This window comes from Scyliorhinus canicula, chromosome 15 (assembly GCF_902713615.1).
Source record: "Scyliorhinus canicula chromosome 15, sScyCan1.1, whole genome shotgun sequence".
NCBI classification, from domain to species: Eukaryota; Metazoa; Chordata; class Chondrichthyes; order Carcharhiniformes; family Scyliorhinidae; genus Scyliorhinus; species Scyliorhinus canicula.
Window position 1 is genome coordinate 37332095 of NC_052160.1, and position 26152 is coordinate 37358246.

At 49.3% G+C, this 26152-nt stretch overlaps 1 protein-coding gene across 1 annotated transcript in view; it reads right to left on the bottom strand.

The window, feature by feature from the left end:
* The window catches only part of flii (FLII actin remodeling protein), a 102634-nt gene that overhangs the window by 42970 nt on the left and 33512 nt on the right, over window positions 1–26152 (bottom strand). Inside the window, exons 11-16 of the mRNA XM_038819643.1 lie at window positions 25211–25358; window positions 23070–23203; window positions 14345–14557; window positions 10825–11004; window positions 9955–10034; window positions 3336–3410 (exon numbers count right to left, since the gene is read on the bottom strand). Of these exons, the coding sequence (XP_038675571.1) occupies window positions 3336–3410; window positions 9955–10034; window positions 10825–11004; window positions 14345–14557; window positions 23070–23203; window positions 25211–25358 (830 nt within the window). The remainder of the gene's footprint in view (window positions 1–3335; window positions 3411–9954; window positions 10035–10824; window positions 11005–14344; window positions 14558–23069; window positions 23204–25210; window positions 25359–26152) is intronic.

Genomic DNA, 26152 nt, shown 5'->3' on the forward strand with positions numbered 1-26152 from the left:
GGGGAGGAGGAAGGGGGGGGAGGAGGAAGGAAGGGGGGGAGGAGGAAGGGGGGGGAGGAGGAGAGAGGGGGGGGATGTGTGGGTACCGGCCTTCAGATGGAGGGGGGCGGGGTGTGGGTACCGGCGTTGAGGGGGGGGGGGGTACCGGCGTTGAGGGGGGGGGACCCGGCGTTGAGGGGGGGGGGACCCGGCGATGAGGGGGGGGGACCCGGCGATGAGGGGGGGGGGACCGGCGTTGAGAGGGGGGGGGGACCCGGCATTGAGAGGGGGGGTTGCGGCGTTGCGAGAGATGGGGGGGCGGCATTGGAGGGGGGTAGGGGTGGTGGGGAGGGGGGTAGGGGTGGTGGGGAGGGGGGTAGGGGTGGTGGGGAGGGGGGTAGGGGTGGTGGGGGGGGGGGTAGGGGTGGTGGGGAGGGGGGTAGGGGTGGTGGGGAGGGGGGTAGGGGTGGTGGGGAGGGGGGTAGGGGTGGTGGGGAGGGGGGTAGGGGTGGTGGGGAGGGGGGTAGGGGTGGTGGGGAGGGGGTAGGGGTGGTGGGGAGGGGCGTAGGGGTGGTGGGGAGGGGGGTAGTGGCGTTGGAGGGAGGTAGGGGTGGTGAGGGGGGGTGGTTGGGGTAGGGGCAGCGGCGTACAGAGGGGGGGGCGACAGTGCGTTGGCCCCGGGCATCCGTCGCCCCCCCCCTCTCTGCACGCCGCTGCCCCCAAACCCCCCCCCGATGCCGCAACCCCCCCCCCGATGCCGCAACTCCCCCCGATGCCGCAACCCCCCCCCCCCCCCCGATGCCGCAACCGCCCCGATGCCGCAATCCACCCCCGATGCCGCAACCCACCCCCCGATGCCGCAACCCCCCCCCCGAATACCCCCCCGATGCCCCCCCCGATGCCGCAACCCCCCCCCCGATGCCGCAAACCCCCCCCGATGCCGCAAACCCCCCCCCGATGCCGCAACCCACCCCCCGATGCCGCAACCCACCCCCCCGATGCCGCAACCCACCCCCCCCCCATGCCGCAACCCACCCCCCCCCCCCCCGATGCCGCAACCCACCCCCCGACACTGAACGGCGTCAACCATCATCAATGGTTGACGCCGTTTTAAAGCAACTGTGATTTTCGCCGACGTGACCCGTGGCCGGAGATTTGTGGAAACTAAAAAAAAAATGAAATCCCGCCGGCGCCAGCTGTTTTCAGAGGCTGCCGCCGGGATTTTCACAGCGCCGGTTTTTGGCCGGTCAGAGATTTAAAAACCCTGCGGGAGCGGGATTAACGCCGCTGCCGGCCGATTCTCCGACCCTGCGTGGGGTCGGAGAATTTCGCCCCTGGAATGTAAGGGGGCCCAGTGAAAAAGTCATGGGTATTTGCTCATTTTAAAAGTTTGAATACTGATGTGGTGTTTCTGCAGGACACTCATTTGTAAGTAAGCGATTAGACAATGTTCTGGAAGGGATGGATGGGTCAAGTATTTCACTCAACCTTTGACGGTAGGGCGCGGGCCCTGGCAAACTTGATCAATAAAAAGATTCAAATTTCGGCCGCTAAGATCTTGGTGGATCCTAATGGTAGACATGTGATTGTTCGTGGGTCTTTGGCGGGCACCACTGTAGTTCTGTTTAACGTCTATGTACCAAATTGGGACGATATGTGTTATGGCCGTGTTGGCGAACAGAAGATTTTGCGAACGCATGTCCTCCGCCATTGGGGAATATATTAAATTTATTAAAAGTCACTTGCAACGTTGTGGGAAGCTCTTAGTGGACATCGGGGGGGGGGGGGGGGGGGGTTAGACAATAGCACAGTGGTTAGCACTGTTGCTTCACAACGCCAGGGTCCCAGGTTTGATTCCCAGCTTGGGTCACTGTCTGTGCGGAATTTGCACGGTCTCACTGTATCTGCGTGGTTTCCTCCAGGTGCTCTGGTTTCCTCCCACAAGTCCCGAATGATGTGTTGTACCTAATTTGGACATTCTGAATTCTCCCTCTGTGTACCCGAACACGTGCCGGAATGTGGCGACTCGGGCATTTTTCACAGTAACTTCATTGCAGTGTTAATGTAAGCCTACTTGTGACAATGAAGATTATTATTATAATTTCTTACAAAGCACATATGGAAAGGACTGCGAGAGAGGAGTGGAAGAGGCTGCTGGACTCCATCCTAGACCATCTGTACTCGCTTGCCCCTACTCCGAAGTTCCTTGCGAGTAGGAAAAAGCTGAAGACGTTACTTGAATTATCAACAGGTAAGGTGGACAGCCAGCTACGATGTTTGAGTAGGGCTTTTTAGGAACACGGGGAGTAGGTCAGCCGCCTTTTAGCTCATCAGCTGAGGCGGCAGGCTGCTTCCCGTTTGTGCAGTTAACGGCTTTGGGTGGCAGTTTCGTATCCGCCACGCCTAATGTCAACGCAGCTTTTGAAACATTCTATCGGGATCTCTATAGGACGGAGCCCCGGAGGAGAGTTCAGCCATGATGGGGTTTACGGCTGGGTTATCAAGTCAGCCCATTTCCCAACAGCCACTTCACCATCCTGTTCTCCTGAAAGTGCCAATTCTTGCTAAAATGCAGTTTCACATAAGCAGCCTGACCCCATTCTGGGTGCTAGCTCTTGCTCAAAGGTGTGAGTTCTCCATCTCCCCACACCCCCACTTCCAAGTGACCCAGTTAACCATTCTTTGTCAGCCAGGACAACAATTACAATCATAGACACCATCAATACTCATAGCTTAGCATTCTGCTGAGCACACTGTTGCCATTAGGATGTTACTAAAGTTGGGCAAGTAAAACTATGCCCACTTGAACTATGAAAAAAACACAGCAATGCAGCCATAGATTCTGCACTTTTTAAATCAAGCTATGTCTGGAGAAGACAAGGCAAGTCACTGATGGCTGAAGGTCTGTGACTACTGGTGAGAACATTTTCTGGTTCTGAAATAAGAATACAACACAACGTTGGGTAGAATATTCCTGTGATATACAACCATCAAGTTAAAGAAACACAGTGGTGGGCAGCATGGTGGCGCAATGGGTTAGCCCTGCAGCCTCACGGCACCAAGGTCCCAGGTTCGATTCGGCTCTGGGTCACTGTCCTTGTGGAGTTTGCACATTCTCCCTGTGTTTGCATGGATTTCGCCCCCACAACCCAAAGATGTGCAGGCTAGGGGGATTGGCCACACTAAATTGCCCCTTAATAGGAAAAAATGAAATTTATTTTTTGGGAAAAAAAGAAAATAAAATAAAAAATAAAAAACACAGTGGTGCAGAATGGTTAAACTACAGCTTGGCTGATTAATATGAAATGATCAAGAGAGTCACAAATCTGAACAGTGCCAAATACTGTACTACATACCGAGGGTCCAAAGACAAGGCTTTAAGTGGAACGGACTCGAGCTTTATGTTCTTCTTACCATAGCACCGAAATAACCTGTGTGGGAAAGAAAACTTTATAAAAATGGCCTGCAATTTCTTTTTCCAAATACTTTTAAAATACTGCTCCAGATATGTCAAGAACAATAAATTATAATTTTCAAACTGGAGGAAGGATTTATCTTTTGCGAATAAAGTTACTACACTGAGACACAGACCGTCCCCAAGGCATTGGGCAAAACATGGGTCTTCAAATAAAAGCTTTAATGGACCAAAAAAGTAATTTAACTGCTAATTTATAATAGGACCAAACTGATGTTATTTACTTTGTTCAAATTATATTTTGGATGCTAGAAAATTAAATTATTGAGAACAGCAACAGACAACTTCCATTTCAAAAAGTGTTTTCAGCAATTGGTTAAACAATTCTAATAGGCAACTGTTTACATGGGATAATGTCATTACAAGATGTGCACTTATGTTGCCAATATAAATTCCTGCGTCGGCTTCCAGTAGCGGAGATGTGCTGAGCAGTTGCATGAAAGGTGGCTCTCCCCTGGAAAGTTCAATTTGGGTCCTTTTAACCTGAAAATTGGTCACTAAACCAACAATTCCTCCCTCACCCTGTACCAACAACCCCTCAAGGAAATGTCCTCATTCAGACAAGGAGCCATAAAGATAGTAAGATTAGCAACAGTCAGGAGAGGAAAATCCAGACCACGGACACGAGGAGTGGAGCAGGACATGGCGGACAGAGTGGGATTGCCATCGGTGGTCCACCCACCGACAGGGCAGTAGCTGGAGCTCCTGACACAAGAGCTCCTAAAACATAGGGGGTGGAATTCTTCGTCGCCGACGCCGAAACTGCGTTCAGCAATCGGCCAGAGAATACCCGTTTTCGACCAAATCGGCGCCTGTTCATAGCCTCACAATCAGAGAATCCAGCCCAGGGATTCCATTGAGGACCTCATGGCAACCGTGAAGTTGGCAATAGTAATTGCTCTGGCCTCCTTCAAGGAGGCATTGGGAGAGGACAAAACGGTGATTGGAGATTCAGGCGACGACGGTGTGAGAACTGCAAAAGGTGGCCACCAACCAGAGTGATCGCGGGCAGCACGGTGGCGCAGTGGTTAGCATTGCTGCCTCACGGCGCCGAGGTCCCAGGTTCGATCTCGGCTCTAGGTCACTGTCCGTGTGGAGTTTGCACATTTTCCCCGTGTTTGCGTGTGTTTCGCCCCCAAGAGACGTGCCTGGTAGGTGGATTGGCCACGCTAAATTGCCCCTTCATTGGAAAAAAAATTAATTGGGTATTCTAAATTTAAAAAAAACAGACTGATCGGATCGCCTTGCTTGAGACAGAAGTGGCAAGGTTGGTGGCAGTCCAGGGAGCGCTCAAGGGGAAGATGAAAGACCAGGAGAACAGGTCTCACCGCCAGAACCTCAGGAACGTCGGACCAGCAGCTGGCACAGAGGGTAGAAACCCAATAGAATATATGTAGCACAGATGCCAGAAAAGCTGGTCAGGGGAGAAAGCTTCCCCAAACTCCCAGAGGTGGACAGCGTCCAAAAGGTCGCTCCAGCAGTGGCGCAAGGCAGGAGAACCACTGCGGGAAATTATTGCAAAGCTCCACTGATTCCAAGATAAGGAGTCAATCCTGAACTGGACAAGGAGCATGCAGTCCTGCAAATGGGACTGGCAAACGATCCGCATGTCTTCCTCCAAAATATATCTGAAGGAGAACGGCTGACTGAGTGTAAGAAAGAGTTGCACAGGACAGACCTAACAAGCGTGCTACGAGATGAGGGATTGGAGGGTGGCCATACTGTTCAGTGAGGCAAAGACCTTTACAGCGACGAACCCGGGGAGAACAGTATGTAAAGCTCCGCAGTATCCTGGAAGGGGCACCAGTGGTGCTTTGTGAATCTAAACGCCCCTAACTGGGATGACGCAGACTGTATCAAAATTGCCGACCTGGACTCTCACCAACTCATCATGGGGGGGGGGGGGGGGGAGAGAGTTCCAGAGTCCACAAAGTATACTCCCGCACTGACTTCTTCGTTATGGGGAAATCGGTACTTCCAGGGATAGAATACTCCGCAATAGTATTTACCGACCATGCTCACACGACGTGGATGTGATGCTGGAGGCTGGCCGGGTCCATCGGCCCCCATGGAGGCTGGACACAGCCCTCCTCGGCGACAAGGCATTCTAAGAGAGAATGTCACAGGCCATCGACAGATACATAAACTACAACCAGAACCGGGAGGTCTCAGCCTCCACATTCTGGGAGGCAAGGAAAGCAGTGATAAGGGGTATAGGTAATAGCTTACAGGGAACTCAGGGACAGGAAGGAGAGGAAGGCTAGGCAACAGCTGATCGACTCCATATTGGAGGTGGATCAATGGTACTCCACGGCCCCAACCGTGGAAGTACTGGCAGAGAGGGAAAAAAATTACAAATGGAACTTTGATCTGCTTTCTACCGGGAAAGCAGTCCACCAACTCCGCCAGACACCGGGGACCTTTTATGAGCATGGAGAAAAGGCCATCCTGCTGGCTCGCTAGCGGAGAAAGCAGGCAGGCATGAGTGAAATAGCACAGGTGAAAGACATAATGGCAAGACAGTAGCAGCGCCACACAACATCAATGAGGCCTTTGTGACTTTGTACCGAGGGCCATACACCTCCGAGCCCGCGGAGGCTGACTCGAAGATTAAATAGTTCCTCAACAGGCTGGATACCAGTGGTGGGGCAGGAAAAGAAACAGGGTCTGGAAGCACCACTAGAACTGGGGGAAGTCCTGGAGAGTATTAACCCCATGCAGTCAGGGAAGGCACTGGGTCCCACTGGATTCTCAGTGGACTTCTATGAAAAATTTGTGACAGCGCTGGTCCTGCAGCTGTGGAAGATGTTCAACAACTTGCTATCAAGAGGAACCCTGCCACCCACATTGGCGCAGGCCTCAATATCGCTGATCCCTGAAGAAGACAAAGACCCGACGGAATGCAGGTCATACATACCCATCTCACTCCTAAACACTGACACTAAAGTTCTGGTGAAGACCCTGGCAAGGTGACTGGAAAGTTGCGTGCCGGTGGTAATCGCAAGGATCAGACGGGCTTTGTCAAGGGCAGACAACTAATGCCGAACATCAGAAGCTTGTTGAACGTGATTATGACCCCCACCTGGGGAGGAGACACCAGAAATGATCATCTCCCTAGACTCAGATGGCCTTCAACAGAGTCGAATGGAGGAGGTACTGAAATGGTTTGGGGTAGGCCAGGGTTTACCTCGTGGGTGAGACTGCTGTACAGCACTCCTACAGCGAGCGTACAGACAAACACCATTGGCTCTGAATACTTCTGGCTGCACAGAGGCACAAGGAAGAGATGTCCATTGGCCCCACTGTTATTTGCCCGAGAAAGTGAGCCACTGACCATCGCTCTCATCAGCGAAGGGTTGGAGAGACATCCAGAGAGGACACAGGGAGCATAGAGTCTCACTCTATGCGGATGACCTGCTCCTCTATGCCTCAAACTCCCTAGCCAGAATGGAAGGAACAATGAAACGTTTAAGGGAGTTTGGAGCCTTCACAGGTTACAAGGTATGAGGTCTTATGGCCTTATGGCCCAAACCAAATCCCAATATTTAGGGATCCAAACAGCCCCTGGTGGGGAGAGTGCATACGATCAAAATGAACATGTTGCCTAGGTTCCTTAATCAACTTAGACACCACTTCGGTCTGGTCACAATGTCCACCATGGCCCCCATCTGCAGGAACCATAAATTCACCCCCACATTAATGGACACCTCCTTTAAAAGGCGGAGTCAGGACGAAGGGGAACTGGCTGCATGGGACCTATACATAGACGGCAGAGGAGCGACCCTGGGGGAATTCACGGACAAGCTCCAGCTTCCGAAAGGGAACGCGTTCTGATATATACAAATAAGGAACTTCCTCCTCAAGGAGAAAGCAACAGTCCTTCATCTACCAGGACACTCCCTACTGGACAGACTTATGACTGCAGGAGAACTAGGGGACGGTAACTGCATGGATATGTATGGATGACTACGAGAGGAAGTACGGTCACCGCTGGATGAGACATGGAATAAATGGGAAGAACTGGTCATGGAGATGAGGGAGGACTCTGGATCAAAGCACAGGGAAAACTCCAACTCCTCATGCACAGGGCTGAGCCTAACGCAGCTGAAGGTAGTGCACAGGGCTTACTTGACCAGAACAGACGAGTAGGAGAGGTGGAGGACGAACGTGAACAGTTCCAGAGTGTCCCGGCTAGCCATACCCATACGTTCTGGTCCTGTCCCAGATGTGTTGGGGACTGGACCACCCTTTCAAGGCCATGACCAAGGTTATGGGGAAGAGGGTGGAACCATGCCCACTAGTGGCAGTCTTCAGGGTATCAGAGCAGCCAGAACTGGGGAGAGGGGCAGATGCCCTAGCCTTTGCCTCCCTGATCGCCCGCCAAAGACTCGTGCTCAGCTGGAGATCTGTAATGTCGCCCAAGGCCGTAGACTGGCTGACTAACTTGGCAGAATTCCTTAAATTGGAAAAAATAAAATTCTCCATTTGGGGATTGGAGAAAGGCTTCCATGTGGAAGCTATTCACCAGCCTGATCCAAGATCTGGGCCGGGATTCTCCCCTACCTGGCGTGGCGGGGGGTCCTGGCCAAGCCTTAACATTGAGGAGCTAGGCCCGCGCTGGAGTGGTTGGCGCTCCGCTGGCTGGCATGGACGGCCTTTGGCGCCACGCCAGCCGGGGCTGAAGGGACTCCGCCGGCCAGCGGAAGTCCGCGCATGCGCCAGAGCGTCAGCGGCTGCAGACGTCATCCCCGCCAATGCGCAGGGGAGGGGGTCACTTCCGCCTCCACCATGGTGAAGACCATGGCGAACGCGGAAAGAAAAGAGTGCCCCCACGGCACAGGCCCACCCGCCGATCAGTGGGCCCCGATCGCGGGCCAGGCCACCGTGGGGCAGATCACCCTGCGCCCCCCCCAGGACCCCAGAGCCCGCCCACGCCGCCTGCTCCCGCCGGCAAGGTAGGTGGTTTGATCCACGCCGGCGGGAGAGGCTTTACAGCGGCTTTACAGCGGCGAGACTTCGGCCCACCAACCGGCGCAGAACAATTCCCGCCCCCGCCGAATCTCCAGTGCCGGAGAATTCGGGACACGGTAGGGCGGGATTGAAGCCAGTCCCCGGCGATTCGCCAACCCGGTGGGTGGGTCGGAGAATCCCGCCCCTGTTTGTGACCAGCAACCATTTCAGATATATATGCCTGTTTATATGTCTATTTCTTCCTTTTTGTACACAAATTTTTCCCTCCCCGTTGTTGTTGATAGCCCTGGTAAATGCTATTATAAGTAACAATAAAACCAATAAAAATATTTTCAAAAAAAAAATTCCTGTGTCCATTTTAATAATCACAGAATACATAATTTCAAAGTGGGGAATACAGCTGAGCATCGATTCAATTATATCTGACTCTCTTAAGCTCACTTGACCTGAAGGCAACACATTGATTTTTGCTTGCACCTCATATGCAATATCATGGATAATTAAACATATCTATTATCTAATTATATTAACATAGACACACAAGATTTTAGTAAAATACAAGAGTCTGCATTATACCCTACCTTTCGCTTGATCTGTGAAAACATACATTCATGTAATTAAGTTACAGATTTAGCTCTTTCCATTTGTGTTCAGATATAAATTGTGATAATAAGACATAGGAGCAGAATTAGGTCACTAGCCCATCAAGTCTGCTCCGCCATTCAATCATGGCTGATATTTTCTCATCCCCATTCTCCTGCCTTCTCCCCGTAATCCCTGATCCACTTATTAATCAAGCAATTAATCAAGATAATGGACACTATATTCCAGTGGTCGGGACTTCTTTTCAGTTCTCTGTCCAAAGGGAGTTCTAACCCAGGCACCGTAATCTCCACCAAGGAAAGCGCAGCGGCAAATCCCAAATCCACCACAGCTGAAATGTGGATTGAACCCAGTGCTGTTTACACCAATCTGTGTTCCATACCATCTGACCAGCCAACTGAGCCAACCTGCCCTCCAAGGAGTCAGAGTCGCTGTGACATTTTTACATGCGCGCTGTAGCCTGGAGCTATGGATAGGGATGGTCGACGCTCCAATTCCTTTCCGTCACATGGCTGACCAGGAATCATTCCCACTCGTACTAACTACAATTAGCATATGTTGGAAGGATTGACAAATTGATACTCAACTTGTTTTGCCACATCATGAACACATTCCTTGCCCATCAAGATCTGGAGCTTGACTTGAACCCAAAGATTCTGGCTCAGAAGCAGAAACGTTACCCACTGCACCACAAGACCTCCGGGTCGGGACTAATGGAACAACTGTCTTGTGGGGTGAATTAGAAACATAAGGCAAGAAAAATATTACACTACATTACAGCATATCCCCTTTAATTAAGATCTTTCCTTCACTGAATTGGTAAAACAAAACTAAACAAACCTAAGACCAACAGCCCCATTCGTAAAGTCTGACTCTCTTCATTCTACCCGCTGTGTTAGAAAGCCAATTCTCCTCCAGTCCTTTACCTGGTGATGTATTGCGTCTCTTCCACTGTGTAGAAGCCACTAGCTGTTCCCCCCTCAATGTAGGACATTTTATCAAATACCTGCAGCAAAAGTATATATTAAAACTATCAAAGATTATACATTCATTTAATAGGTACCAATTTAGTAAAACTGAAATCCATGCTGAAATTTGTCTCTAGTATAGAATCACAGAATACTTATATAGATGAATAGGTCGGGGGGGGGGGGGGGGGGGAAGGATAGGTGTGAGCGGTGGGCGGGACGCGAATCATACCCACATGTTTTGGGCATGTACAAAGCTGAAGGGGGTACGACCACCCCATACTAAACCCCCCCGCCTCCTCATCTCTGTAGAGATCAGTATGTTTATACAAATCCTCAAGATGTAAGCAATTAAATGCAGTATGCAGGCCAAAAAGGTCACAGTGTTTGACCTCAATCTGAAGTAACTTAACTGACCTCAGTAAAAATGCAATAATTAGTCTAAAGGAAGGAAGGTAAGAATTTACACTCTTCATCAGCATCAACAATTCTCTGGAAAGCACATTTGTGAAAACAGAGAGACACAGAATCACTCTCAGCTGTGTTTGAATATCTTGCCAGCATTCCGGGCCTAGGCTTACCGATGAAGGCAGCTGCTTTGGCATATTGGTGAATGTCTATTACTGTCAATGAAACTGGACCCTATCATTAGTCAGTTTTTTGAAAAAAGGGGGAAGATATTAATAATAATCTTTTATCACTGGGGGAGGACAAAAATAAATTGTACACAATAGTGAATAATTCACATTAATCAATCAGGCACATTCCAGATAACAATTGAGACAATACCGATATGCAAGTGCAATCAGCTACTATATTTATACTGACCAAACTAAATTCTTCACTTTCATCGCCCATTTCCTCACGGATTGACCTGCATTGCGCACCTAGGAAATTCCGGAGATTGACAGCGTGGATAGCAGCACAAGCTTTCTTATCCATAGTAGCTTCCTGTCCTATCCAGTAGAAAATCTGCCAGTTCAATGCACCATTTTCATCAAGGTTGGTCTGCAAAATAAGATAGCATTAAGCATTACAAAATAAAAATTTTAAATTATTTTTTTTTAAAGAGGGCACAGAGTGTAAGGTTGTTTCCAACAGTTGGCAACTGAATAATAAAAATCACCACCAGCACAAGGACTGCAGAAGTTCAAGAAAGCCCACTACCATATTCTCAGAAGAATTTCTAACACCGGTTAATTCAGGATCATCAACAGGTGAATGGGGGGGGGGGGGGGGGGGGTGTTCTGATTGGATCCATTGATAGAAGAAAATTGTTTCGTACATGCAGGTATTGGCTTTGTCCTTCTGTGTAAGTGACACAAGCGCTGCATGTTCATTGTAGAGTGTTGTTAAATGGGAACTAGTGCGTTACAGTTAAGTAACTTCATGTAATGTTACTGGTAGGGTGGAAGTTTAAAAGTTTAAATATTATTTTCTTTTCTATTGTTTTAATAAAGTTTGTTTAAAATATAACCAAGCCCTATGTCTTATATTATCACCCCTTGAACAAATTAATCTTTCCGCACCGTCTTACAACTTAAAAAGTTACGGCTCTGGTTCAGAATCTGAGCAACTGCTGAGAGCTGACAAGGCATTGGTAACACTAGCATAAAACTGATTTATATAACTTGGTAAAGCAACAGTAAGGAGGCATAATTGGCCACATTGCTCTTGGGCTAGATCAAAAGCTGGTGAGGAGCAGAGAGAAAGGAAATAGAAATAATGGTTTCTGCTCCCAGTGTTTTTCAAAGGATGTCAATTGTGTAAATATCAAGGAAAACAAAAACACTGTGCTAGCTTCCAGGGTGAAATAGTCTATAAATACTCACTGCCTGGGTTCATCTACAAAGAATACCCACCCAGATACTGAAACCTCCCAGTGTCTGTGGAAGCATATGCCACTACCAGTTAGCATAGTCAGAGGTACGGGATAGAAAACTAGGGAATAGCTTGCAAACAGCAGCATCTAGTTATACCTCATAAGAAAACCAATCTATGCAATTTTTAAAAATAGGATGGATCAGGCAAACCACAGACTGAAAACCACATTGCTCTGGTCAATTTCACCTTTTAACTCCTAAAATCTCCCAGGTACTGAAACACAAAATCCTTTTTAAAAACATGACCACTGCAAACAAACACTACAACCCTAGGATTTTAACCCTTAAATCACCTCAATATTTAAAAGCCAATATTCCTAAATTGCTCCATTTGTCACAATGTTGAGAGTGTTTGTGAAAGTCAGAGACCTTGGAGTACATGTCCACGGGTCCTTGAAGGTGGCAGGACTGGTGGATAAGGTGATCAAGAAAGCATATGGAATACTTTCCTTTATTGGGCAAGAATTGGAATACGAAAGTAGGGATCTAATGAGGGAACTGTACAAAACACTGGTTCGGCTACAACTGGGGTTTTGTGTCACCACATTACAGGAAGGGCAATAATTGTTCTGTCGGGAGTGTAGAGGAGATTTACAATAATGTTGCCAGGCTCAAAAATTGCAGCAATGAGAGCTTGGATAGTTTGGCCTTGTTTTCCTTAGAACAGAGGAGGCGAATGAGTGACCTAATAGAAGTGTACAAAATTAGGAGGGGCCTAGACAGGGTAGACAGGAAAGACTTATTTTCACCTGCAGAGGGGCCAATTACCAGGGGGCACAGATTTAAGACGACCGGTAGAAGGATTAGAGGGGACATGAGGAGAAACCTTTTCTCCCAGAAAATGGTGGGCAACTGTAATTCACTGTCTAAGTTGGTGGTGGAGGCTGAAACCCTCAACCCATTTAAAAAGGTACCCGGATCTGCACCTGAAGTGCTGTAACCTGCAAGGCCACGAACAAAGTACTGAAAAATGGTGGTCAATTAATTTTTTTCTCTTTTTTGATGGTGATGACATGTGTGACTGAATGGCCTGTTTCTGCACCGTAACTTTATATGGTTTGATGGTCTTTATGAGGGGAAAAACATTATTTGACAGTAGTTCTCAATTTTGAGGTGAGATGACAATCCATAACTGCAGTCAGCATCTGTAATTAAAATCTGATCAAACTAACATTACTTGATCAGTACCCAGTTTTGAAATGTTAAAGCCATGTCAGTCCAAGTAATTTCAAGCAGCCACATATGAAGAGCAAATGACTTACCAAAGAGCCATGATATTGCCATCAACAGCTTATCTACTTGAAAATACTCATTATGAATGTTTCACTATTGAAAAAGAATTAATTTTTTTCTTCAAAGAAACCGATCTTTATGGTCAAAGGTAAAAATACAAATCTGATCAGCAGTCCAATCTTCAGATTTGATTGTCGAGGAACTGAAATGGATTCACCAACAACTTAGATTGACATAGCCCCCCAAAGCACTTCACAGGACTTTTTTAAAGCATGAGCCACACGGTCAGATCACTTGGTCAAAGGAGGTCAGTGCTAAAAAGAGTCTTAAAAGGAGGAAAGCAGGGTGGTACGGTGGCGCAGTAGTTAGCACTGCTGCCTCACGGCGCTGAGGACCCGGATTCGATCCCGACCCCGGGTCACTGTCCGTGTGGAGTTTGCACATTCTCCCCATGTCTGCATGGGTCTCACTCCCACAACCCAAAAAGATGTGCAGGGTAGGTGGATTGGCCATGCTAAACTGCCCCTTAATTGGAAAATAAATAGTTGGGTACACTAAATTTATTTTTAAAAAGAGAAGCCATTGTAGCAATTGATAGATGAGAATGAAACCAGAAAGAGCAGTCACAACCAGCTGGAGAAATAATGCTCATCAGGGATCTGTTAAAAAAATTCTGTGAAGAACTGCTAGATTTTGCACTATTGATTTCAGCAGAGTTCAGATTCTCTTCAAGATAAACATTGGACTGGTCACTGATTATATTCTGCAGCTTGCTATTAATTATTTTCCTTGTAAATAAACTGGGATTATTAGTGTGGCATTTTCCACCTTTCCAACAAGTGAGCCAACAATCACGGTTGCATTGTTCCATAGTACAAAGCTTATATCTGGTCTGTGGCCCTTTCAGATGACAGCACAGGAAGACATTGATCTGTTTATACATAGTGCCTACTAAAATCCCGAATTGTGCCTCGTCACAAAGTGCATCCTTATAAATACAAGCAGTGCAGAAAAATGGCCAAAAAAAGGAGAAATTTATAATCTTCTTTAAAATAAATAACTGGACTCAGATAGAATTTTCAATTACGCAAAATTCATTTCTGAACACTTACCGCACTTGTTCTCCATTCCTGCATGCTACTTTTACAAAAGTATTAATCAATTTAAGTAGGATACAGGATATATGAATTATGCTGATCCAAAATTCTATTATACACTTTCCATATAGTTACCTTCAGCACAATGTAACAGTCTGCTTCGTAGAACTTTCCATGAAAAGCCTCATCAATTTGACTTGGAATAAAATTCTCAATATGCCAAACCATGACGCCTGGGATCTGACCAATATCCTCAGTGAAGAACTCGGAGTAATCAAGTGGAGGCTTCTCAAGGCCTTGATCCCAGCGCCTGGTCTTCAGGTCTGTGCTCTTCACTTCCCCCTGTTCCTGCAAGTAAACAGGTGCCTCAGTAATAGAACAAGCTATTTTCATGCCAATTTATCAGCATTTACAATTGGAGATTAGGCAATTGCGGAGTACGAAAAAAGTCAATGTAGCCTCCCCATTTACATTAGATTGGAAACTCATTAGATAATTCAATGAGCAAGTACTGTGCGAGATGTGCTGCTATGCCATACAGATCCAAGGCAGGCTACATTTGATCTCCAATCCATTGGAGTGCTACAACTCAATAGTCACTGGGAAAGGAAATGAATTCATAGTCAATATCCGGCAAAGATAGGATTGGTCTCAGTTATGGTGGCCCCATAATTGAACAGCTTACCAACACTGGCTGGTCTAGATTAATAAAGAATGGATAAACTGTCAAAGGAATTAGTACAGTCAAGGAAGGGCTGTAGGGATGTGGTGAAGTAAAATGCAACAATTAAGCTTGGTATTGGCACATCAGCTGATATCTCACTACAAATCTACTCTCTTGTAGCATCCCTTTTAGATGATTAACACCCAATAACCTTGGACGCGATTCTCCACTCCCCACGCCACGTGGGAGAATTGCGGGAGGGCCCCCCGACAAAATTCACACACCCCCCTGGCGCCACCCACGATTCTCTCCTCTCCCTCCCCCCCCCCCCCCCCCCCCCGGGCTCGGAAGAATTGCCGCTCGCCGTTTTTCACGGCGTTTCTCCGACCCGGATGGGCCGAGTGGCCTGCCGTTCGCGGCAGTTTCATGACGGCGGCAAACACACCTGGTCGCTGCCGTCGTGAAACGGGAGTGAGAAGCCCGTTTGGGGCTTGTAGGTGGCCTAGCAAGGAAAGAGCACCAAGACTGTGCTCGGGAGGGGACAGGCCCGCGATCGGTGCCACCGATCGTCGGGCCGGCGTCCAAATCGGACGCACTATTTCCCCTCCGCCGCCCCGCAAGATCAAGCCGCCATGTCTTGCATCGCGGCTGAGGGGAAGGACGGCCACCGCGCATGCGCGGGTTCGTGCCGTCAGCGTCATGACGTCAGCCGCGCATGCGCGGGTTGGAGCCGGCCAACCTGTGCATGCGCGGCTGACGTCATTAGGCGCGCCGGCCGCGTCATTCTTGGCGCGACGCCCCCACAGCCGAGAGTTACGGAGCGCCTCTCCTCGCCCTGCCGGGAGGGGAGAATAGGGGGCGAGGAGCGGCCTCCGAGGCTGCCGTGAAACTCAGCCGAGTTCACGACGGCCCTCCCGATTTTTCCCGGGAGCGGAGAATTCCGCCCCTAATTTTTGCAGGCTAGTAAAGTCTACTGATAGGAGGACTCACTCTCTTTGGTAACCGTGGCCAGAATTTAACGGTGGCAGTCATGGTCTGTCCACTGGCAAGTAAACCAGTGGCAAGCCCGCCAAGCCCATTACTAGCTTCTTCCTGACCCAATTTAATGCCTAAGAGGCACTCAACCTGGCGGACGATGGATCCCTAGTAATGGTCAGGAGGGTTCCCACCTTGGAGAGCTGCTAGCCAGAGGCCTGCAGTTCACCTGTACCAGCAAATTACTGGAAGCAGTGACCACTGCCAGTAATGCCATTGACCCAGGCTCCAGAATATCACGGGAGGCCCTGGAATGAAGTTAAGCAAGGCAAAATTAGCCAGTCAGCAAGGCCCTAGGAGGAGTGCATGGGGACGAAGGCATGCGAGTAACAGAAGGCAGGGGTTCTTCACACCAGGAGATCTCTGTTGGGCGCAGCTTGCCCATGTAAGAGGGGCCGGGCCCCCTATACCAAATCATAGGCATGCCTGCCATGGTTTACATAACGGAATTCCACCCGCAACTAGTAGAATACCAGCGGTTGCAGGATGAGGCTCTTAACTGGAACTAAAATGGACACTTAAGGACTTCCATTGGCCAGCATGACCTTGACCATTATCACCTTCGAATTACTCCAATGGAGTTGGGAAAGCACTGGGGACTCCACCCACACTTTCCCATTCGAATATACAGGCCTCCACCTCTGGGGCAGGGCAAGCATTAAAATTCAGCCCATGTTGGACTTCCGGTGTGCACCATGGAGTAAGTGGTCACACAAAAGGCAGCACCTGCCCAAGGTTACAGAAAAGAGCCCTTTTTTAAGCAATATGGGGTGGAATCTTGATGAAAAAGCATAGGTGAATGTTGGAGGAGTACTTTCCCCCAGGAATGGTATGTTTCTTGGTTACCAGACTCGCAGAAACAGTGAAAGATTTGGCTGGAGCTACAGCAGAGACAAAAGCCTCTTCCAGCATGCAGGCGGGGGAAGGGGGAGTTTAAAGGCCTCAAGCTGACCTGAGGGCCTTTATGAAAGCTGAATTCTAGCAGCAGAGGGAACAACTGTGAAAAGATCTTAAAAGGGCTCTTTTAAGGGCCCGCAACGGCGCTGATTTGATTTTCCCCCAGGTGGGAACGCAGCCTCTGTGCTTGGCGGCCGGTGGATGGGCTGGACTAGAAGTGGAGCGACCAGAAAATCAACTTTGCAGCAGAAGAAGGTGCGAGGCAAAAAGGACAAGATGGCGGCGGGCGGGGAACCGGCAGCGTGGCAGCAGTGGGCGAGGGAGCAGCAGGAGCTGCTGCTGAGCTCCATCCAGGAACTAAAAGCTGAGATCCTGGAGCCGTGGAGGGCATCGCTGGACAGGCTCGGGGCGACTCAGAGGGCTCAAGCTGCGGATATTCGGGAGCTGCAGCAGAAGGTTTCGGAGAACGAGGACGAACTCCTCGGCCTGGCGGTGAAGGTGGAGTCGCACGAGGCGCTTCACAAGAAATGGTTGGCAAGGATGGAGGAGATGAAGAACCACTCCCGCCGGAAGAATCTGCGGATTTTGGGCCTCCCGGAGGGGCTGGAAGGTTCGGATTTGGGGGCCTACGTGGTCCTGATGCTGAACTCACTGATGAGCGCAGGGTCGTTCCGGGGACCCCTGGAGCTGGAGAGTGCCCATCGGGTGCTGCTGTGGAAGCCCGGGCCGAACGCGCTGCCCAGGGCGATGCTGGTCCGCTTTCAACGCTTGGTCGACCGTGAGTGTGTGCTTCGTTGGGGGAAGAGGGAGAGGAGTAGTAAGTGGGAGAATACGGAGATCAGGATCTACCAGGACTGGAGTGCGGAGGTGGCGAAGAGAAGGGCTGGGTTTAACCGGGCAAAGGCAGTGCTCCACAAGAAGGGGGTCAAGTTTGGCCTGTTACAGCCGGCCTGTGGGTCATTTATAAAGACCGCCAACTTTATTTTGACTCCCCGGAGGAGGCCTGGACTTTTGTCCAGGCAGAGAAGCTGGACTTGAACTGAGGACTGGGGGCTGGGGAACGTTGTACGCAGCCCGGAGGCTTTGTCCTCCTTGATATCCTTTCGCTCTCTTTGGTTCTATTGGATGATGTTTTTTTGTTGCTGTCTTGCCTTTTCTTTTCTGCTTTTCGGGACTGTTATCTGTTTACTTGGGTATTTTATCATATCATGTTGGGATTTTTATTATTTCACTGGTTGCGGGTTTGGGTGGGGTTCGCGGCCCTGTTGGGTCATGTGCCTGTCTTCCCGCGTTTTGGGTCGGGGGGCGCGAGCTTCTCTCCCGTGTTGGATGAAGCAGGGGGCGGGGTCAGCATTGGGGGAATGGGTGTGTGTCACTGGGGAGGGTAATTGGGATGGCGGGAGCAGCCGGGGTCAGCAGGAGTCGGCTGACATACGGAAGTACGATGACCGGAGTTACGCAGCTAGTGGGGGCCCTAGCTTTGGGGGGGGTGGGGGGGGGGGGATACCGGGTTGCTGCTGGAATGACCAAGGAGGAGCTGGAGCGTGCAGAGGGGGTCGGGATGGGGGTCTGTCGCTGTGGGGAACGGGCTGAGTGGGGGGCGCGGGCACGTGGCAGATTACGGAAGGGTGATGGCAAGTCGACAGGGGAGGGGGGCAGGTGGCCCTCCGATCCGGCTGATCATCTGGAATGTGAGGGGACTGAATGGGCCGGTCAAACGGTCCCGCGTGTTCGTGCACCTGAGGGGGCTGAAGGCGGACGTGGCTATGCTTCAGGAGATGCACCTGAAGGTGGCGGATCAGGTTAGGTTCAGGAAAGGGTGGGTGGGCCAAGTGTTTCATTCAGGTCTGGATGCAAAAAAACGGGGGGTGGCGATCCTGGAGGGGAAGAGGGTGTCGTTTGAGGCGTCGAGTGTGGTGGCAGACAGCGGCGGGAGGTACGTGATGTTGAGCGGCAAGCTGCAAGGGGAGCGGGTGGTGCTGATCAATGTATATGCCCCGAATAGGGATGATGCGGGTTTCATGCGGCGTTTGTTGGGCCGGATTCCAGATTTGGAGGTGGGGGGCCTGATAATGGGGGGGGATTTCAACACGGTGCTGGATCCGCCACTGGATCGATCTAGTTCCAGGATGGGTAGGAGGCCTGCAGCGGCTAAGGTGCTGAGGGGGTTTATGGACCAGATGGGAGGGGTGGATCCTTGGAGGTTCGCGAGGCCGAGGGCCAGGGAATTTTCATACTTCTCCATGTGCATAAAGCCTACTCCCGGATCGATTTCTTTGTTTTGAGTAGGGCACTGATTGCGGGGGTAGTAGACGCTGAGTACTCAGCGATAGCCATTTCTGACCATTGCCCGCATTGGGTGGACCTCGAGCTGGGGGAGGAAAGGGACCAGTGCCCGTTGTGGCGCTTGGGAGGTGAGGCTGCTGGCGGACGAGGATGTGAGGGGCGGGCTCAAGGATGCATCGAGAGGTACCTAGAGGCCAACAATAATAGGGAGGTCCGAGTGGGGATGGTCTGGGAGGCGCTGAAGGCGGTGGTTCGGGGGGAGTTGATCTCCATTCGGGCCCACAGGGAGAGAAGGGAGCAGAGAGAAAGGGAGAGATTGGTGGGGGAGATGGTGAGGGTGAACAGGAGGTACACGGAGGCCCCGGAGGAGGGATTGCTGAGGGAGCGGCGCAGCCTTCAGGCTGAGTTCGACTTGTTGACCACAAGAAAGGCGAAGGCTCAATGGAGAAAGGCTCAGGGTGCGGTGTACGAGCATGGGGATAAGGCGAGTAGGATGCTGGCACACCAGCTCCATAAGCAGGATGCGGCTAGGGAGATTGGTGGAGTTAAGGATCAGGGAGGAGATGTGGTGCGGAGGGGGTTAGACATTAATGGGGTCTTCAGGGACTTTTATGAGACTATATCGGTCCGAACCTCCGGCGGAGAAGGGGGGGATGGGGCGCTTTTTGGACTGACTGAGATTCCCGAGGGTGGAAGAGGGGCAGGTGGAGGGTCTGGGGGCGCCAGTTGAGCTTGAGGAGCTGGTTAAAGGGATAGGGAACATGCAGTCGGGGAAGGCGCCGGGGCTGGATGGGTTCCCGGTTGAATTTTACAAGGCATATGCAGACCTGCTGGGCCCCCTGTTGGTTATGACCTTCAACAAGGCGAGGGGGGGGGGGTTTGCCCCTGACGTTGTCTCGGGCGCTGATCTCCTTGATTCTTAAGCAAGACAAGGATCCCCTGCAGTGTGGGTCATACAGGCCGATCTCACTCCTGAATGTGGACGCCAAGTTGTTGGCAAAGATCTTAGCCACGAGGATAGAGGATTGTGTGCCACAAGTTATCCACGAGGATCAAACGGGGTTTGTGAAGGGGAGGCAGCTGAACACTAATATACGGAGGCTCTTGAACGTTATTATGATGCCGGCGGTAGAAGGGGAGGCGGAGATAGTGGTGGCGCTAGATGCGGAGAAAGCCTTTGATAGGGTCGAGTGGGGGTACTTGTGGGAGGTACTGGAAAGGTTGGGTTTGGGGAGGGGTTTGTCAGTTGGGTGAGGCTGTTGTATGAGACCCCGATGGAGAGTGTGGCCACAAATAAGAGGAGGTCGGAGTATTTTCGACTATACTGAGGGACGAGGCAGGGGTGTCCCCTGTCCCCCCTACTTTTTGCGCTGGCAATTGAACCCCTGGCTATGGCGTTAAGGGAGTCGGGGGATTGGAGGGGGCTGGTCCAGGGTGGGGAGGAGCACCGAGTGTCGCTCTATGCGGACGACCTATTATTGTATGTGGCGGACCCAGTGGGGGGAATGCCGGTGGTGATTGGGATTCCCCGGGAATTTGGGGATTTCTCAGGGTATAAGCTTAATTTTGGGAAAAGCAAGCTGTTTGTGGTACACCCGAGGAACCAGGAGGGGGGGATTGGGAGGCTCCCACTGAAAAGGGCGGAGAGGAGCTTCAGGTACTTGGGGGGTTCAGGTGGCCAGGAGCTGGGGGGCCTTGCATAAGCTAAACCTCACAAGGCTGGTGGAGCAAATGGAGGAGGAGTTTAAGAGGTGGGACATGCTGCCGCTGTCTTTGGCGGGTAGGGTGCAGTCAGTCAAGATGGCGGTGCTCCCGAGGTTTCTGTTCCTGTTCAGTGCCTCCCCATCCTTATCCCGAAGGCCTTTTGAGGCGGGTTAGCAGGAGCATTACGGGGTTTGTGTGGGCACACGGGGCTCCAAGGGTGAGACGGGTGTTCTTGGAGCGGGGCAGGGATTGGGGGGGGGCTGGCGTTGCCCAACCTCTGTGGGTATTATTGGGCTGCCAACGCAGCGATGGTGCGTAAGTGGGTAATGGACAGGGAGGGGGCAGCATGGTAGAGGATGGAGATGGCATCCTGTGTGGGCACGAGCCTGGAAGCGCTGGTAACGGCGCCGCTGCCGCTCCCGCCAACGAGGTATACCACGAGCCCGGTGGTGGCAGCTACCCTCAATATTTGGGGGCAATGGAGGCGGCACAGGGGGGAGGTGGGGGCCTCGATGGGGTCCCCGATACGGGGGAACCACCGGTTTGTTCAGGGGAGAATTGATGGCGGGTTCCTGAGTTGGCACAGGGCAGGTGTCAGGAGGCTGGGGGACCTGTTCATAGACGAGAAGTTTGCGAGCCTGGGTGAGCTGGAGGGGAAGTTTGGGCTCCCCCCGGGGAACACCTTTAGGTACATGCAAGTAAGGGCGTTTGTCAGGCGGCAGGTGGCGGGGTTCCCTCTGCTGCCGCCGCGTGGGGTTCAGGACAGGGTGCTCTCGGGGGTATGGGTTGAGTGGGGAGGATCTCGGAAGCGTACCAGGTGATGCAGGAGGTAGACGAGGCCTTGGTGGAGGAGCTGAAAGCTAAATGGGAGGAGATTGAGGAGGGGACGTGGGCGGATGCCCTAGAAAGGTTGAACTCCTCCTCTTCTTGTGCGAGGCTTAGCCTCATACAGTTTAAGGTGCTGTATAGGGCTCATATGACCGGGACGAGGATGAGCCGGTTTTTTGGGAGCAAGGACAGGTGTATTAGGTGATCAGGGAGTCCAGAAAACCATGTCCACATGTTCTGGGCATGCCCGACGCTGGGGGAATTTTGGAAGGGGATGGCAAGGACGGTATTGAGGGTGGTAGGATCCAGGGTCAATCCAGGCTGGGGACTCGCAATATTTGGGGTTGCAGTGGAGCCGGGAGTGCAGGAGGCGAAAGAGGCCAGTGTTCTGGCCTTTGCGTCCCTAGTAGCCCGGCAGAGGATTCTTCTTCAGTGGAAAGATGCGAGGCCCCCAAGCGTGGAGGCCTGGGTCAACGATATGGCGGGGTTTATTAAATTGGAGAGGGTGAAATTTGCCCTAAGGGGGTCAGTGCAGGGGTTTTTCAGGAGATGGCAACCATTCCTAGATCTCCTGGCAGAACGGTAAAAACAAAAGGTCAGCAGCAACAGCAACCGGGGCGGGGGGCTCTTTGTTTTGTTTTAGGTTGAATATCTGTTTTTTGCCAAAGACGGGCGTCAATTTATTGTTTCTCTTTTGTATATACGGGGGGGGGTGTGGTTTCTGTTCTTTTTGTTCTTAGAATTTTCTGTTATTGTTTTCTTTTTTGTGAAAATGTGAAAGTTTGAATTAAAATTATTTTTTTAAAAAATTCAGCCCATGTTCAACTGCCCAGTTGTCTCAATGGTAGCACTCTTCCCTCACCTGTCAGAAGATTGAGAGTTCAAGCACCACTCCAAGAACTGGTGCTTAAATCAAGGCTGACACTGAGGACGTGAAGCATTGCTGGCAATGACATCATCATTCAACTATTTAAAAACATAAGAATTCTCCCACTGTCCTGGGCAATGTGCAATTTAATATTCATTTTCAATTTAGCTGGTACACAATGAGAAAAGAGAGAAGCAATTGGTGACTTTCCTCATTAAGTGTGGCAAAAAAAGGAACCAAACAGATTTTGAAATCATGATCGACCCAAATGCTGGGGTGCATAAAATGATGAGAATGGATACATGTAACAATAGAAAATGTTGTGGAACTAGAGGTTTTCAGTGTTTTAAATGCACTCCCCATCTTCTAAAAACACAATCTTGTACATGAAGCATTTTCCAACATGAATATGCAGAAGTCTGCCAATGATCCCAAAACACTTTAGAAGGAAGATGCGCAGCCTATATATTTATAAATCAGCTTTAAATTGTTAGACGAGAGTTATACATGTTAAACACCTGTCCACATCGATTCTTCTACATATTTTCAAAGATCAAATTTGCTCCTTTACTACTTACCTCCAATTTTTTGTTTTTTTCCTGTGTCACATCACTCATTCCTTTCAGCACTTGTTTGGCCTGGTCATCTTGAGTAGAGTCCTTCCTCCTCCGCAGTCGCATTTTGCGGGCTATTGGATCTCGAGCAGTGACTCCTATTGTCAGGAGAAAAAGGAAAAAATCAGGCCTTAAATTCAACATTTGTGTTCACACTCCAGTTCGGATGTTTAACGCCATTCGCCTATGATCCTAACTAGGTCAAACAGCTTGATGATACAACAGTCATAGCTCGAATGTGGAAAAACAACCACTTGAATGAGATACTGGAAAGCTTTCACCATCCGGCGACACATACAATACACCAAAAGTGGTATAGTAGAATTTAGGTCTGAGACACATTATTGAAAGAGACTAAATTAATACTTGATGCTGATAGCAGAGTATTGAAATAGCGTTTCCGCCCATTAACATTCTTCACCTTGAGAAAAATGTGATAGATATCCTGTGGTGCCACTAATGGCCTGTAACATGGTTTCTGATTTTTACTGTACTCCTGCTCATCATACATCTCCATCACGGTGTTGTGCGCACTGTGCTCTGGATCACTACAGCTCCCCACTAAGTACCATGAGCGCCATGCTACTCTTCCCTCATATCAGTGCTCACTGCTAAAACAATGCACAAGCAAGAATAAATCTTATAATTTACAGGCATAGCATTTTATATGCAATTGGTATAATAAAAATGTTTCCATTGCATTTGCCTTCCTAACTGATGACTAAACCTACACATTAACTTTAAGAAAATCTTGAACTAGGACTCCCAAGTCCCTTTGTGCTTCTGATTTCCCAAGCCTTTTCCCGTTTAGAAAATAGTCTATGCCTCCATCTTTCCTACCAAATGCATAACATTACACTTTTCCACATTGTATTCCATCTGCCACTTCTTTGCCCACTCTCCTCGCCTGCCCAAGTCCTTCTGCATCCCCCCATCATTTCAGCCTAAGTTCTAATGTTTAAAGAGTCTCTTCATTCTATATTTGGTGTCTTATATTTTTTATCTTTGCATTTCTTCACTGATTTTAATCATACGTGTCCACCCCAACTCAGGCTGCATATCCACCTCCAGCTTTGGCTTCCCGAAGGTGTCTTTGCTTCATTGCCCTTTCCCAATTCTCCCACATTCAGCTCTGCTCCCTCCATCTTGTCCTTGCAATTAACAATATTATCCCCCTCCAAAATGATTCAGTCTTTCCTTTTTTATTTATTTATTATAAATTTAGAGTACCCAATTCTTTTTTTCCAATTAAGGGGCAATTTAGCATGACAAACCCACCTACCCTGCACACCTTTTTGGGTTGTGGGGGTGAGACCCACACAGACACAGGAAGAATGTGCAAACTCCACACAGACAGTGTCCTGAGGCTGGGATCAAACCCGGGTCCTCAGCTCCGTGAGGCAGCAGTGCTAACCACTGTGCTACTGTGCTGCCCTTGCTTCAACTTTTTCAAACTGTCCATAACTCACCTGGCTCCCACCGTCTCAATTTCCACTAAATTATCATTTTAATTTTCAAATAGTTAATCAATGAAACACGGTCAAATCGGCATTCAGAGCCTGGGAAGCAGGGATCATCATTGCAAATGTTCAATTTTTGTACATTTAAAAACAATTATAAACCAGGAAAAAAAGGCTACTTTAAAAAGGGGTTAGAGAATAATCTTACAAATCGCGTTTAAATTTTATTCCAAAAAGGCGTCAAGTACAATAATTCGACAGCCTGAAAGAAGCCAGGGAGCGAGGCTGTGGATGAAGAATAGCAGTTAAAGGAGGGAAAGTAAAATCACATGGAAGCCTGTGGAAGTGTGACTACAGGTTGAATTAATGCCTTAAAAAAACTAGGGTGGGCAGGGAGAAGCAAAAACATGACAAGAGCCAGATTAAAGATGCCTACATTCAAACCTTGCTGACCTACTTTAGCTCTTCATACCTTCCTGGTGATGATTCCAGACTCCTCCTGACCTAGTGGTTTTTGTTAACTACTGCCTCTTTCGCTGACCTTCAACAAAGTAACTTTTCAAGCTGAAGCATTCAGCGTATTAAAATAGATGAAAACATCTTGCATGAAGTGAATAAATTATGTTAGGTCCCAATTATCTGTACCTCCGCCAGCAGCTGCTACTGTGGCTGGCGATGCACCAGCCAATCGAAGCTGGTTCTGCAAGGAGAAATCGATGTTGTAAAACTCTGCTGTCTGATCCACTGGCTTAGGAGGCATAACCAAATTAGGGTTCTCCCGAACATCCAGAACCTAAGAATTAAAATAAAATCAAAGTTTAATCGGTATTCCCCACAACACAACTTCTCCATGACATCTGCAAATTGCTGAGTTATCCCAATGTTTCAGCGCTCTATTGCTTGATTGACTATTTTACATATTTATTGATCTTTATTACATATTTTCAGAAAACGTTTCTAAATTTATTTTTTAATTGATTTCCATTCATGCCTTCTAGTTCTCTATCTAGGCTTACTTCAAAGTTATCCGGATTACAGCCTAATCATCCAAGAGTGTAAAGCTTTTTGTAATGTTTCCTCAGAATTCATTCCCTTTATACTGATTACAGTTCTCTACCTTGCTTTGCTCCTTCAAGACACTCCTTAAACCCAACTCTGACCAAGTCATCTGACCTACTATTTTGTTTTTTAGGCCCAATGTCATATCTTGTTTTATCACATTCCTGTGAAGAGCTTTGCGATGTTTATTGCATTAAAAGCACCATACAGTTGTTGCTGTTCTTTTTCTCATGCAAATACTCTCAGTTTTTCTGAGAGAAACACTGGAAATAAGAAACCACCTCCCAGACCTTTGGCCTTGGTCACTCTTTTGGAAAAAGAACAAGTTCTAGCAGTCCAGACAAAAAAATAGAGCATACTGATGCAATTTTTTGGTTTATGTGAACACATTTGGCCTCAATGTCTCTGAGTTTGACCTCAATGTCTCTGAGGTATGGACAAAAGTGAATGGAGAAAGTTACTAATCCGAATTCCAAAGTAACAGCCAAGATCCGAGAAAAACATTTAAATAAGACTTTCAATAGCCTG